Raw genomic sequence first — 16,518 nt, forward strand, 5'->3', positions numbered from 1 at the left:
AAGTTGTTTTGTCCTGTGGAAGAATCCACAGAGGAGACGTGTTAATGGACCATTGAGAGTGTGGACATGGCTTTGTCGCCACTGGGAGAGGGAAGTCACTTGAATGTCCACTGCACAGAATTTGCATTTCTTTTTTTTTTTTAAAGATTTTATTTATTTATTCGACAGAGATAGAGACAGCGAGAGAGGGAACACAAGCAGGGGGAGTGGGAGAGGAAGAAGCAGGCTCCTAGCAGAGGAGCCTGATGTGGGGCTCGATCCCATAACGCCGGGATCACGCCCTGAGCTGAAGGCAGACGCTTAACCGCTGTGCCACCCAGGCGCCGCTGCATTTCTTTTTTTTAAAAAAGATTTTATTTATTTATTTGACAGAGAGACAGCCAGCGAGAGAGGGGACACAAGCAGGGGGAGTGGGAGAGGAAGAAGCAGGCTCCAGCAGAGGAGCCTGATGTGGGGCTTGATCCTATAATGCCAGGATCACGCCCTGAGCCACCCAGGCGCCCCAGAATTTGCATTTCTATAGACAAGAATAATTTGCATTCCTATCAATTTTCTACAACTAATAGAGTTGTAAAATAGCTCAAAGATGAGGAAAGGCATAAACCCCATAGACACAGATAACCCTGAAGGGTGTGTGTGCTAACAACGCATAGGTGTCCATTGAAGATATCCAGTAATCTTTTGTTCCATTTCAAAATATTTCACAGTTTTCTCCTTCAGCCTTGATTCTACAACTAACTCTTTTAAATATTTCCTTTTCATCTATTTGTCATCTATCATTTATCTATCTGTCAGCCATCCTATTTTGTTATTCATTTTAAAATAAGTTACAGGTATCAATCCATATCATTGTATAAAGAGCTTCCTTGATTAAACGAGGGAATTCTATTGGATATGTCTTCTCATGCATAATTTATAAGAACAGATAAGTAAACATGCTTACGCTTAATAACAACATTGCTCCTTCTGTCTCATCACTGTATTTCAGGCCAGGAATATTTGTCACACCAGTCTGAACCTGTGCTCTCTATCACGGCACTTGTTAGCATGGGACTCTAGGGAGAGCTTGTCTCTTGTAGGTTCTGGGGCTGGACCGTGTCAATGAACCTTTCTCTTCTAGATTCCTTATCAGACATCTACAAGTCAGATTGTTTGTTTGTTTTGCCTTCTTTTTATTTTTTCTTTTCATTTAGACTTTTATTTTGAGGTCTTAGTTTCCTTATATACAACCGTTTCTCTCCCTCAGCCTAGGAGGGATGTCCCCTGGCTGTCAAGTTTCTGGTTGACTTAACTGTCTGACCTTCCTCCACTCAGACTTAACAGGGGTCATATTCACGATTTTCTTTTTTTGAGTGATAGTAATAGATTAATAGATTATATTCACATGTTCATATATATATGAAGAGTGAGACATGAAGCCACCAGAGGCTATGAGAATAAGAGGGACGCAATCAAATGTGTGTTTTCATAGTTTGGCTCTGGTTGTGCATTGGGCGTTAACTGAAGTCTCCTGGAATTTAGCAGGGAGAAGATTTAAGTGGCTTTGACAGTGACCCATGTGAGATGATGGCACGTCACGAGTGGAGTTGATGAGAAGCGGTCAGATTCTAGATACATCTGCAAGGTTGAGTCGATAGGATGAGTTGATGGATTGAATGTGGGGTATGAGAAAGTAATGAAGAGAATGATGATGAAAATGCTTTTGACCTGAGCAGGACTGGAATTGCCACTAAACCAGTGGAAGGAGTGGATTTGGGAGAGAAGATTGGTAGTGAAATTGTTTTATCATGATAAAATACGTACAACATAACATTTGCCATTTTAACCATTTTTAAGGTACGGTCAGTGGCAGTGTTCAGTGTTATGCAATCATCATCACTCTCTCCTTCCAGAACATTTTCTTCACTCCAAAATAAAACTTGGAACTCATTAAGCCACAACTCCCCTCTCCCCACTCCAGCCTGGGACCCTGGGAGTCTGTTCTATTTTCTGCCTCTATGAATTTACCTATTCTAGATATTTTATCTAAGTAGAGTCATATAATATTTGTCTTGTGTGTCTGGCTTTTTTCACTTAGCACGCTGTTTTCAGAGTCCTCCATGTTGTCATACGTATTAGAGCCTCATTACTTTTTATGGCTGGATAATAATAATGTATTGCACGTAAACACCAGATTAATCATATCCACTCATCTATTGTTGGGCACGTAGGCAGTTTCCACGCTTTGGCTCTTGTGAATAATGCCATGACGACAATTCTCACACAAGTATCTGAGTCCCTGTTTTCAATCCTTTTTGGTATATACCTCGGAGTAAGTGTTTTGACTGTATGGTAATTCTGGGTTTAACTTTTTGAGGAACCACAAAACTGTCTTCCACAATAGCGGCATCATTTTTTTTAAATCAATACTTGTTATTTTTCACGTTTTTGATTGTAGCCAACCTAGCAGGCAGGAGGTATCTCATTGAGATTTCATTTTGGATTTGACAAGTTAGTGATGTTGAGCATCTTTCCATGTGCTCGTTGTCCATTTGCTTTTCTTCTTTGGAAGAAACGTCTCTTCAAGTTATTTGCCCTTTTTTTAAAAGAAGATTTATTTATTTATTTAAGAGAGAAAAAGAGAGAGGGCAAGAGCACAAGCAGGAGGGGTAGAGGGAGAGGGAAAAATCTCAAGCAGACTCTGTGCTGAGTGCAGAGCCTTATGAGGGGCACCATCCCAGGACCTGAGTCAAAATCAAGAGTTGAACGCGACACTGACTGAGTCACCCAGGAGCCCCTGCCCATTTTTAAAATGAGTTGTTGTCCTTTTGTTGTTGTTGAGTTATATGTATTCTGGGTATTAACCCTTCTCAGATATATGATTGGCAAATATTTTCTCCTATTCTGTGGGTTATCTTTCTCATTCTCTTGATAGTAGTTTTTGATGCATCAAAGTTTTTAATTTTGATGGATTCCAGTTTATTTTTTTCTTTTTGCCTGTGCTTTTGGTGCCCTGTTTAAGGAACTATTGCCAAATTCAGGGTCATGAAGATTTTCCTTTTTGTTTTCTTCTGAGAGTTCTGTAACTTTAGCTCTTAAATGTAAGTCTTTGATCTACTTTGAGTTAATTTTTGTATGTGGTGTAAAGCAGGGGTCCCACATCATTTTGTCTGTGGCTGTCTGTTCTACCAGCACCATTTGTTGAAGAGACTGTTCTTTACACATGAGTGGTCTTGGCACCCGCCCTGGTCAAAAATCAGTTGACCTTAGATGTGAGAGTTTATTTCTGGACTTTCAACTGTGTATTCATATCTGTTCTTATGGCAGTACCATACAGTGTTGATTACTGTAGTTTTGTAGTAAGTTTTGAAATTGGGAAGTGTCAGGTCTCCAGCTTTGTGTTTCTTTTTCCAGATTATTTTGGCTATTTGGGTTTTCTTGGAATTCCATATGAATTTTGGGATGTGTTTTTCCATTTCTCCAAAACTCACCACTGAGATTTTGGTAGAGCTTGCACTAAAGGTGCTTTAGACAGTCTTGTCATCCTACAATATTTAATTTTCCAGTGCATGAACACAGGATGTCTTTCCATGTATTGAGGTCTTTTCATATTTCTTTCCTCGATGTTTTTTTTTTTAATATTCAGTGTATGGTTTTTTGTTTCGCATTTATTAACTTTATTCCCAAATATTTTATTCCTTTGGACACTAATATAAATGAAATTATTTCTTAATTTCCTTTTCTGATGATTATTCATGTATAGAAATACAACTGATTTTTGCACACTAATTTTTGTATCCTGTGACTTTGCTGGATTCATTTATGAGATCGTTTTTCTGGGTTCTTTAGAGTTTTCTGCATACGAGATCATCTCATTTATGAATAGAGATAGCTTTACTTCTTTTCCAATTTGGGTGTCTTTTATTTCATTTTCTTGCCTAATTGCCCGACTGGAACAGTGTCTCAGTTTCAGACATGTCGAATTCAAGATTCTTGTTAGACCTCCAGATGGCCCTCTTTATCATGTAGGCAGTAGAATATTTGAGTCTGGATATCAGGAAATAGGTCTGTGCTAGAGATATGAAATTGGGAATCATCAGCATGTGGCTGGTATGTAAAGCCATGAGGATGTGTGAAAGCTCACCTGGAGAGGGGGTGCAGGTAAAGAAGGGCAAAGCCATGGAGATGAAGCCTAGCATTGGAGAAGTCAGGAGATTTCCGTTCCCTTCCCCTTCACTCCATGGGTTACTTTCCACAGGTGACATTCTACTGGCATCTTTTGGATGGTTCTACAGAAGAAAGTGGGTGTCGTGGAAGGAGCGCCTCTTGGACTTTATTTGGGGCTGGTCGCATCACTGGGCCTGCATAGCTTTCATGCAAGGATAACATTGAATATCATGACTAGGTTCCACCAGAATCTCCCCTGGTGACTAGAGACTCCTAGAGTCTCCAGACTCAGCCCACAAACTGCTGTAGTTGTTCCCTTTGTATCCGAAACAGAGGAGAGCTAACAATAGACTACTCTGGAGGGACAACTGCCAAAAGGTCAGTGGTCATCCTGAGTCAGCACATCTGCCACTGGAGTTCTTCCTTTGAGTATCTTTTTGACTGATATTATCTCTTTATTCTCCTTCCTCCACCTTCCCCAAATACACCTGTACAGTACACAGGCCCCTCGACTCCATCGTGCGTGTCCACATAGGGTCCTCTGAATGCCTTTTGTTCCTTCTCCTCATTTATTCGCATAGTCCTTCAAGACACAGTAAGTGTGTGATGGTTAGTTCATGGTTACACTACAGTTGTCTGCATTCAAAGTGTATCATCTCAGTTACAAAAATGTGTGGATAATGTGATTTCATTTTATTTTAATTATACATATACACACACTCCAATGGAAAGAACATTTGGCAGAATATATACCAAATTATTAAACAGTAGTCATTTCTGGCTGGTAGAAATTTAGGGGAATTTATATTTCTAATGACATATTTCCAAAGCACTTAATATGTCTGTTTTTTATACCGTCAGCATGTGTCTATGTGAGTAAACAAAAAGTATTTAAAAACTTACTTTCAAAAAAAAAAAAAGAAACTTACCGTTCCAATTAATAGCAGATGCTAACCCATGCGTAAGCAGTCCCATTATCTGAGCTTCTGTATGCAAGAGGGTAAAGCATTTGAGGGACCCAGGCACCCAGGAGCACGAGCAGTACTGTGTATGTGTGACTGAGACAGGGCTAGAGTTGTCTAGAAACCTTAGGAAAAATGGCTCTTCAGCCTGCAAAAAATGCCTTGTCACCCTCTTCTTCCTCGCAGGTCCCTAAGCAGGATGGCACATTTAGAGGTCTGCCAGCTAACTAGGAGAACAGACTTCCCACTCCGTTCCCCTACCTCATGTTCTGGAATTATTTTGGATTAGTTTGGGAATAGTATCTGAGTTTGTATCTCTCGGGCTGGTTTTTCTTTTTTCCAGGAATATAAAGTTTTTTTACTTTGATATATGCTTAAATGTTTATTTTTTAAGTGATGTAACTTTTCAAAAAATGTATTAAAGTTAATTTCTGTGGGAAAAAATGTTTTTTATACTTCTGACTGTTTTTTGTTCCTTGTCTTTTGAAATCTCTAGCCAACAAGAACATTAGTCATGACAAGCATGCCATCTGAGTAAGTACTCATTGTTTTGATAACTTTCTGCTCAATGTAAAATTTCAGATTTTTCTTTCATATACCGTGATGCTGCACTTTTGAGGCAGCTCGTAGCTTTGTGCTGTTTGCTGTTACTCTGTGGAACTGATGTTGGAGTTAGAAGAACCCTGGAAATAAAAACGGTGGTTAGAAAACTGTGAGCAGTTTAGCGCTGAAGACTTTCTGAGTTGTTTACATAACATTAAGAGGTATTCTAGTATTTTGCTGTTCCCCTTGCTTCTTCCTATTTACTATCTCTTTGTGTCTACCACTTCTACCCCATGAAAGTTCAATAAATGGAGCATCACTGGGGGATTCCCTCAAAGTTCTTAAAGAAAGACTTTGCTGGGAAGCTCTCTACAGCTCTATGAAAGCTGCTATCTACACATTTTGGGAAAGAGTTAATAGCTTGCTGGCACGTTCTTATCATCTTCCTTAAACATTTAACACAATATATAGCACATCCAACAAAAATACAGCACCATATTCTTTGTAAAGATTTTTCAATTCCTGCTTAAAGAGGAAAACTGGGGGGGGGNTCCTGCTTAAAGAGGGAAACTGGGGGGGGGGGTTGTTTTATTTTTTTTTTTATTTTTATTTTTTTACTATCAATCATACGTTGTAATGTTTTAAGGCATTCGTCAAAACGTTGGGACATTTCAGTGAAAAATAGCCTGCAAAAAAGTGCATGCTTATAATACTTTCTGTTTTCCCACCCATGGCATGTGAAATCAAAAGGACCAATGGCTCAAGCACCATACGTTACCTAGTGAAGAAGGAGCACGCTCACAATTTTTTTTGATCTCTTATGAAATATACTGAACATTCCAAATTGTCTAATATGGAAGTGAAAATTGAGTATGGTGGGTGTGATATTTTTTAGAATCTGTATTTTTGCCCCCAGTATAAAACACATTAGTAAATAGTTATTTTCTCCATCAAAGTTTTGAAAATCAAACTTCCATTTAGGCCATATTCTCTTTTTATTTTTCTTCCCCCCACACATACTTCTTGTCTGAAGTTAAGAAGACTTAGACGTCCCGATGCCACGTTGATCGGCCGCGTCTCGCAGACACTTGTTCTTGATTAACACATCCAACAAAGAGCAGGCAGCTGCAAGACTTGGAGTAAGGAAAATCATCAACATGTGGAAATGCAGGGTTCTGGGGAGCATGTGGTTTAGAGCTTTTCACTTTCTTATGCTTTTGTTTTCTTTACATTTCTCCCCAATTTAATATTTTCCATCACCCCAGTAAGCACAGATTCTCTAGTTGAAGTGGTGATAGACCCCAGGTCTTGACCCGTTAGTCTTTTTTTCCCCTAGGGATCTCTAAGAGTTTAAAGTGTGATACAGTACCACCCTTTCATTTCTCATGTAAAGAAACAGGTCTTGAGATTGACATGCGCAAGACGGTAGAGACAAAACTAGGAAGGACGGGGCACTGTTAGAGGCATTCGACGCAGCGGCAAGAGCAGTCTCTTTGTCTTCATAATAGTTTTGGGAGAGGAGAGAAATTTATCTCTTAACTCACTGTGTACGTCCTAGTGTGTCTTAGAAAGCCCTTCATGTCCTCTGTATTTCATTGGGGATTTCCAAAACTTGCTGGGAGGGAGAGGAAAATGCAATGTGTCAGAACCAAGGGCTTTATTTAGTAAGGTGATTGTAAAGGGAAGAGAGGAAAAATGATGAGTAATTTGGTGAGGAAGTTAGATGGGAAGAATATATATTTCTTAAAAGGTACTTAGGGTACTAATGGAATGACAGACCAGAAGACAAATGATGATGGGCTTTGCAAAAATAAGGAGGCTCTGCCAAATTTGCCATAAGGTTTGATCTGATAATGTAAAGAAAAGGACCCTTTTCCCCCTCTTACTAGAAAAAACTGTATGTGTGAATTCTAATAAATGTTGTATTTCAAATAAAATAAGCAAGTGATAAGCTTGATCCTGACCGTGCACAGGTTGGTTCAGATCTGGCTGAGAAGTAATAGTGGTGGGAAGAGCCGGGGCCCTTCTGATGCTGGCTGTGTTCCTGCCCATGGACTTGCAGCAAAGACATTTATAGGCTGGGGCAGCTTCGTCAGCCATTAAAATAGACAGTTGGAGCTGAAAACTGAAGTTTTTTTATTTCCCAGATTTTAAGTCATTGATTGTAAAGAAATTAAAATGTGAGCTCCGTAGCTGAGATCATCATAGAATTTTAGCTTTCTAGTTTTTTTTTTTTAATTATTATTCAATGTAATCACCTCGATGTTCCTATGTAGGTAACATAGTCATTTTGTTGATTTGTTTCCTCCTATTTAACAGAAAGCAGAACCTCGTCATCCAGGTTGTGAATAAATTGAAGGGCTTTTCATTTGCCCGGGAAGTGTGTGACACTACGACTCATGTGCTCACCGGGAAGCCCCTGCGAACGCTGAATGTGCTGCTGGGAATCGCGCGTGGCTGCTGGATTCTCTCTTATGAATGGGTAAGCCGCTATGTAAGCAAATGTTGGAAGTACATATGTGAAAACAGAAGGTGTTGTCATAGATGTGGTCATCCCAAGTTGGTGACACTAGATCACTAGATTCGCATTCATGTGAATTTGCACACTTTCCTGTGAGCCGTGAATCCCATTCCTGATCTCTTCTCCCTTTGGCCCAAAACCTCCAGCCACTGCTGATCCCTGGGGAATGGGAGTGTGGTGAGGACTGAAAGCAGAAGAGTGTCCTTCTGGATACAGACCTCAGCCACTGGCAGAAATAAGATTAGAACAGGCTTGGAATGAAAACACAAAATGCGTGTTCTCACAGTCAAATGAACTTTCTTCTGTGTTTGACCAAGAAATAATGTGACCTATGTTAGTGATGGTTTAAAAAGCCAAAAGAATTCAGTGATTGTTTTTACAGATGGATTTACTTAGGATGAAACATGTTCATTTAATCCCATTTGGATATGTTTTATCTTACGCATATCTATCTGTAACATTACTTGCCCTTATTTCTGTGCATTAAAGGTAGCTTTTTTTTTTTAATCGTTGTTTTCATTATTCATAGAAATTGAGATGTTTGTTACTCTTTCTATTTTTACCTTGATCCTCAACCTATGGTCTCTCCAAAGCATTGCTCTCTGATGAGAGTACTGTCACTTCTTACTTGTGTTACTATATTGAATATGCTACATATCCAGCCTCCTTCCTCCTCCCCCTAAGACTGTATTATATTAATCCTGTGTTAATTTAAACCAGTAGAATTATAATATGCAAACAAACTGCAGATGTATTTTTAAGAATGGCTGTGGTCTTTTTTCTGTGTCATGACTTAACCCCTCAGCTCTGTGGTATAAGATGTTTGTGACATTAGTGCTTAAAGTCATGAAGTGGAAAAGTTTGAAATTCCCCCCAAAAAGTACTATTTGCACTGGTGGCAATTGGGGACTACCTTACCTAGTTATATATATGTACTGATCCCCATTTATTTGTAAGAAATATCATTTATAATTCCAGCTTCCATGGATGAATACCCTGTCTTCCTTCTCTCTAATTCACAGTGTTTCTGTGTCTTTATCAGTTGGCTCTTCCTTCCCTCCTGTCTCAGAGGAAAAAATGTTCTTTATCATTTATGAGGATATACATCTGTGCTTGATTCTGTATCCAATCTATTCTTATGGGACTTTGAGCAGAGTGGTCAGACATGAGAATCAGTATTTACTGTTGCCATGTGTAAAGACAAACTCTCTTGATGCCTCCATGTTTCTGCTCGGGGTACTGCCCATATTCTCCCACTAATCATACATAGAAACAGAGCCAGATGCAAATTTAGCATATGGTAACTTTATGTGGGATTAACCACTATACATGGGAAAGGCAGGAAGTGGAAAATGCTATTTGGTGAACTTCCAGGGCTCAGGTAGAACCTGGGCCACTTGGTCACATGAGTGAATGAATGAAGTACAACTGCAATAAGGTAAGAAAATGAAATAAAAGACATTTAGGTGAGAGAGGAAGAAATGGTACTATGTCTATTCATAGACACCATGGTTGTCCATGTAGACAATTGCAAGAAATCTACAAAAAAGCTCTTAGAACAAATTGCCAAGATATAAGGATGTAATAATACAGGGGTGACACTGAAATACTCAATGACATAAAAATATGTGCAGGATCTGTATGCTGAAAACTATAAAATACTGGTTAAAAAAATTAACTGATAAATGGAGAGACATACTATGTTCATGGATTGGAAGACTCAGTATAGTTAAAATGTCACTCCTCCCTAAAACAGTCTAGAGATTCAATACATTCCCAATTAAAACCTCAGGACAATTCTTCGAAGATACAGATAAACTGATTCTAAACTATATACATATACATGCATATATGTACATATGTATATCATGTATGACTATATGTATATTCTAAACTATACACATACACATATGTGTATACATATATATATATATATATATATATAGAGAGAGAGAGAGAGAGAGAGAGAGAGGAACTAGCATAGTTAAAACAATTTTGAAAGAGAAGAACAAAGTTGGAGGACTAACATGATCTGATTTTTAAGGCATCCTTTAAAGCCTCTGTAATCCAGGCAATTCAGTGTCTGGGAAGACAGATAATGAAACAATGGAGAGTCCAGAAACAGACCCACAAATATGGCCCACTGGTTTTTGACCAAGAACCAAAGGCAATTCAGTGGAGAAAGGTAAGACTTTTCAGTAAAAGGTACTGGACATCTACAGACCAAAACTGGACCTGTGTCTCACACCATATACAAAGATTACCTCAGAATGGATCAGACTAAAATGCAGAATGATAAAATTCTTAAAAGTACATAGGATATGACCCAGGTTTAGATGGAGAGTTCTTTTTTTTAAAAATTTTATTTATTTATTTGAGAGAGAGAGAGAGAAAGAGAACATGATCAGGGGAGGGGCAGTAGGAGAGGGAGAAGCAGACTCCCTGCTGAGCACAGAGCCCGATGCGGGGGGGCTGGATCCCAGGATCCTGGGATCATGACCTGAGCCAAAGTCAGATGCTTAACCAACTGAGCCACCCAGGTGTCCCTAAAGTTCTTAGATACCACATGTACACCTGATATATAAAAGGAAAAGTGATGAATGATACTTCATCAAGTGTAAAAACTACACTCCATGAAGAACATTCTAAGGAAGCCAGGAGAAAACATTTGCACATCTCATCTGACAAAAGACTTAAATCCAAAATATATAAAGAACTCTCAAAACTCAAAAATAAGAAACAACCCAAACAAAAAATAGCCAAAAGCATTTTTTTTAACACACTCTACCAAAGATATGCAGATGAAAATGTGTCAACGTCATTAGAGAAACACGATTTACAGCCACAAGGAGACACCACCACATATTTACCAGAACAGTTAAATTATAAAGTACGTTGACAGTCCTGTAGCAGAGACGCAGAGCACCATACACCACTGGTGAGGGTGGGAGGTGGCACAGCCATTCCGAAAAATAGCTGGGAAAGTTCATGTGATGTTAGATGTATACTCACCATGTCACTCAGCAACCCTGCTCCTAGGTGTTTGCCATAGAGAAATGAAAGCTCACACTCACACAAAAGCCTGTACATGAATATCATTATATCTGTAGCAGCTTTGCTTATAATTACCAAAACCTGACAACAGCACATATGTCCCTCGGTGGGTAAAGGGATAAATAAACTTCCGTACTGTGGAATACTGCTCAGTAATAAAAGACAACTGTGATGGGGCACGTGGGTGGCTCAGTCGGTTTAGTGTCCGACTCTTGGTTTCCGCTCAGGTCATGATCTCGGTTTTAAAATCAAGCCCCACATCAGGCTCTGCACTCAGTGAGGAGCTTGCTTGGGATTCTTTCCCTCTTTCTCTTCCTCCCCATCTGCCCCTCGCCCCACTTTCACTCTCTCCCTCTTTCTCTCAAATAAATAAATAAAGATAACCGTGATTCTTGCCACAACTTGGGTGACTCTCTTGCATCATGGACTCCCTGCTGGTGAACCAGCTGACCTCAGGATAGGATAGTCCCCTTCTCCCTTTGCAGGGCTGCCCGGGCTCCACTCCCGCCAGCTGTACCCCCTTCTCCCACAGAACCCCTGGCCCTCCAGGTGTTGGGCTGCTGGAGTTCCTACACAGCTACTATAAAGTCAGCACTCCAGGTCCAGTCTTGGAGGCACTGACTGCTACAGTGAGGGCGGGATCCTGAAGGCAGGATCAGTATATTTGAGGAATAATAAGAAGGCTTGTTTGGGGCTTACCAAGAGAAAAAGTAGAAGATGAGACAAGAGAGCCAGTGGGTGAAGGGAAGCTTGGCCGTGGTAGTGTTTGGATAATATTCCTGTGTCATCATGAGCTATCAGAAAGTTTCTGTCCAGGGAGTGAGATGCTCCAAGCTGTGTTTTTCAGAGGATGGTGGCTGCTACATGCAGAGCTCACTGCGGGGAAGAAGGAGTAGCATCAGAGAGCCTGCTGGCAAACTGTTTCCTTAGTTTTCCAGTGAGAGAAAAACGCAGCTTGGACTGGGTGGCGAGACATGCTCTGATTTGGACAGTACCGTGAGGCCGGAGTTCAGTGGCTTTCCCGCGGATAGGCTGCAGGGTGTGAGGGGAAGGGGTTAGCGGATGGTGCCGGTGCTGTTGACTTGAGCAGCCATAAAAAAGTTGTTACAAAGATGGTTTAACAAAGATCCTTTATAATTAAAGAGGAATACATTAGGGTGGGCTGCCTATTCATCCTGTGCACCAAGGCCGACGTTATGAACCTGTAAGAGAAACCAGGGCCAAGACAAGATGTGGCCAAGATGGCACATCCCATCCCAGCACCAGGAGTACCTGGACCATGAATCCGGCATAAGGGACCCTGCCAGTTTAATGCAATGACCTCTGCTCCCTCTGGCTCCCACTAGCTGGGTACCAAGTGTTGGTAGCACCTGGAGCCCACGTGTCACGGGTGGATCCTTCCCAAGATGCTCAGCCAACTCAGCTGGAAGCAGTTCTCTTAGATAAGCACAAGGTGGCGCCACCTTGAATAATCTCTTCTGAGGAGTCCATGGTACTCTGTTCACTTTCTATGACTGCTGTAACAGATTGCCACAAACTTATTGGCTCAAAAGGAGCACAAATTTATTCTCTTATGGTTTTTGGAGGTCAAGAGTACAAAATAGGTTTCACTGGGCTCAAGCCCAGGTGTTGTCAGGGCCGTATTCCTTCCAGAATCTCTAGGGGAGAGTCTGTTTCCTGCCTTTTCCAGCTTTAAAGGCCACCTGCATTCCTTGGCTTGTGGCCCCTGGCAGCAATCACATCCTTGTGACTTCTTCTCTTGTCACACCTCCTCTGATTTCTTGCCTCTGTCTTTCACTTATAAGGACCCTTGTGTTCTCATGGGGCCAACCTGGGTAATCCAGGATATCTCCCCATCTCAAGGTCCCTAACTTCATTGCATCGGCAATGTCCCTTTCACCATAGAAGGTAACATAGTCACAGAGTCTGGGGCTCAGCTGTGGACAGCTTCTAGGGGGTTCATCATTCTGCAATCCCACAAGTACAAATGTATTAATTCCATAAGCACCATATTATCTACTTCACTGTACCCCAGGATAGTGACTTTTTTTTTTAAAGATTTTATTTATTTATTTGACAGAGAGCCAGCCAGCAAGAGAGGGAACACAAGCGGGGGGGGAGGTTCAGAGGGAGAGAAGAAGCAGGCTCCTAGAGGAGCCGGATGTGGGGCTCGATTCCAGGACTCTGGGATCACGCCCTGAGCCGAAGGCAGCCGCTTAATGACTGAGCCACCCTGGCGCCCCCAGGTGGATGACTTTTAATAGGTATGAATTCTCTCAGGATAAGCTTCAAGAAAGCTTAGAAGGACACAGAAGGTAGTTGGCCACATGAAGAGGCAGAGCTTGAAGTGATGTATCTACAAGCCAAGGAACGCCAAGGACTTCCAGCAGCCAAGGGAATCTTGGACCAGATTCTCCCTTAGAGTGTCCGGAAGGAACCAGCTCTGCCAATACATTTATTTAGGACTTCTTGTCTTCAGAACTGACTTTGTTGATTATAAACAAGAAGAAAGACAGTTGAGAAATAGAGAACATTAAGGAAAAAAGTGAAGAAATGCCTACAAAAAGTATAAAATAGATTGCCTTGGGTCTCTAACTATTTTGAAGCTGTTCCTGTTCCTTCATGCTTACTGGGTGATGCTGGTGGGGATCTGAGCTAGCCTGGAGAGGGAGGACCAGCTGTGTGGACTCTAAGACAAGCGCAAAGACTGGACTGAGACAGCTGTAAGAATGCTGAACCCTGAGAGCCTTCTTCAAGGTTTTTACACTAGCAAGATGGTGCATGAAAGCAATCAGTTAATATTTTTAAATAACACATTGAGGATACCAGTATAGTGATTTTAAATAGTGGTAAAGCCGCTGCTTGAAAATTTAATATTATTTTCCCCATACTAAACCACTGATTAAGGCAATCTCTTCTATAAGATATGACTTCTTACAGGTTCATATATTTTATATTGGCTTCTACTGGGAAGACCCAACTCAACAAATAGTTATTCAGAGAGAATAGGAATGAGAAGGATATTAGCATTTAAATAACTACCCTGAAAAGACACATCCATAAATACATATGTGTATGCTCTGTCTGGATGTCCCCATGTATTGCTGTCATAGTATCGTCACCATTTACAATGTCCAGATTGGTGCTACATTTACATGAAGGATATTTTGAAATCGGAGAACCACAAAGTATAACACAAGATCTAGGATGATAACATGAAACAACAGGAAAAATAATTGAGTACAGAAGAGTTCAATGCCAAGCTCCATGGCTTGTCCCAGATCCCGAGATTTCACAGGCTGAACGTTAACTCCATCCCCACATAAAATGGGTATAGACTTCGTTCAGCTGCCTGGGTCTGAGAATGGTATGCCTCCTCACTGAGCTGTGGTTCCCTGTTTGTGACACGGAGCCAAGGACCATGCGTCCTTTGCAGGATTGTGTGAAAGCTAAGTGTTAAACATGCACAGTGCTCACATCAGTGATTGGCAGGAAGTAAGAACTTAATAAATGTTAGCTTTATAACAGAAATGACAATGCATCAACTTCCCCAAGGAGCTATGAGAATCACGCACTGTCTACTGTCACCAGTTTTGTCTACAGAATGCATTAACCCTACAATTTAAAAAAGATACTTTTTCTCCGGACGAGTGAGAACTTTGTGGTGGGCTGTCCGTTCTGTCCTTGCTAGTCTGAGGAATGACCAAGAGGGCTCGTGAGTGGGGTGGGCATGTAGGAGAAGAGAGTCAGTGGGGTCTGACTGGGGGACCCCCAGCGAGCATGAGAGGGAGACATGGTGGGGTCTGGGTGGGCAACAGGAAGTATGCGGCATTCATTCTTTGAGGGACGTAAGGAGAGTACCCCTTGGGTATCTGGAGGTAATTCTGTATATTGGAAACCTTACTTCTGTAAAAGCCACCATGGTACCGATTTTCATATATTTTAACCTTCTCCAAAACCATCAGAGTTCTGTTGCTTCATTCTCAGATTTTAAGAGTGATAGTTTTGGCATTAGTATCTTTCTATGAAGGCCACTACAGGCATTGCTTTGCCAGTGATGCCTAAACATTTTTTCATTACTTGTGAAAAGTACCAATTCCTGGGAAATTGAAAAGGACCAGATCTACTGTGGTGTAAAGTGCCTGTTTGTGTATTCGTGATATACTTGTGATGTCTGCCAAATGTTTCCTCTCACTGGTGTTGCACGTTTATTGATTTTAATAGATTATTGCTGACTTGCACTCTTAAGAAAAAAAAAGTTTAAAAATGAACTGAATCTCTTTCCCTGTTTGTCTCACTTAAATAAGACAAAGATAATTGCTTCTTGCCTGGCCTCCTTCCTTTAATTTTCTAAAAAATGCAATTGCACAAACATGATGAACTTTTTTTTCTTTAATTTCTACGTCTAACGTGGGGCTCGAACTCATGCATAATAAAGTCTTTTGAGAGAGAATAGCTGCCGTTGTCACTTATAGAGCCAAGCGAGATAATGTCTAAAGCTCAGTACACAATTTAATGTTCATCTGCAGCTTGTGTATGCTTTTAGATATGAATTCCATATTTTAGGGCCAAGATTTGAAGTGTCCATATGATACACTTCAAGGACCACATTGTCTTTGTGTAAAGGAACGACTGTCTCTCTCTCTCTCTCTGTGGTCCCCCTCCTTTTTCCTTGTCCCCAATGCAATTTGGGGGATTCTTAAAATATTCCTTTTGGCTAGCTATATAAGGTTGCCTCCAAGAAAAACATTACTGAGAATGTTTTTATTTCAGGGTTTGTGTGGTATTCTCTGGAAATTGCTTGTAAAGGAGGCTTCTAACAGTTCTTCAAAATTAGATGGTTGTATGTGGCCCAGTTAGTCATATCAAAAAAAAATTATGGTGATTTTATAACAAAATTCAGTTTGAATTTTTATTTAAAAAAAATTTTTTTTCTGAAAACCATGTTGGCAATTTGTACGTGTTTACAGCAGTTCCTACTTTCATTGTTAACCCTGCTGTTTTCAGCAGAGAGAATGACTTGTGTTTTTCCTGCTTCATGACTAAATTGTCTGGCAGATACAGAGAAATAGAAAACCATGTCGGGAGTTGCTCTGTTTCCTATTCGTGGGAGACAGGAAGTAACACAACAGAAAAATAAAGAAATTGATTTGACCAAAGGATCCCTGTAGACCAAAGCTTTTTTGTTATATTGTGTTTAAGTATAGTGCTAATTGAGTTCTTTAGAGACCCTGTCTTCTAACTTTCACCTATTTGGTGTTTCCTCCATTCTCTCCTGACTTATCTACCATT

General features: G+C 40.5%; 1 protein-coding gene across 5 annotated transcripts in view; it reads left to right on the forward strand.

The window, feature by feature from the left end:
• MCPH1 (microcephalin 1) overlaps window positions 1-16,518 on the forward strand; it is a 242,530-nt gene that overhangs the window by 81,810 nt on the left and 144,202 nt on the right. For all 5 annotated transcript variants that reach the window (XM_034647479.1, XM_034647475.1, XM_034647476.1 and 2 more), the window contains 2 exons: window positions 5,605-5,642; window positions 7,971-8,133. In XM_034647479.1, coding sequence (XP_034503370.1) covers window positions 5,605-5,642; window positions 7,971-8,133 — 201 coding nt within the window. The remainder of the gene's footprint in view (window positions 1-5,604; window positions 5,643-7,970; window positions 8,134-16,518) is intronic.

This window comes from Ailuropoda melanoleuca, chromosome 18, assembly GCF_002007445.2.
Source record: "Ailuropoda melanoleuca isolate Jingjing chromosome 18, ASM200744v2, whole genome shotgun sequence".
NCBI lineage: Eukaryota > Metazoa > Chordata > Mammalia > Carnivora > Ursidae > Ailuropoda > Ailuropoda melanoleuca.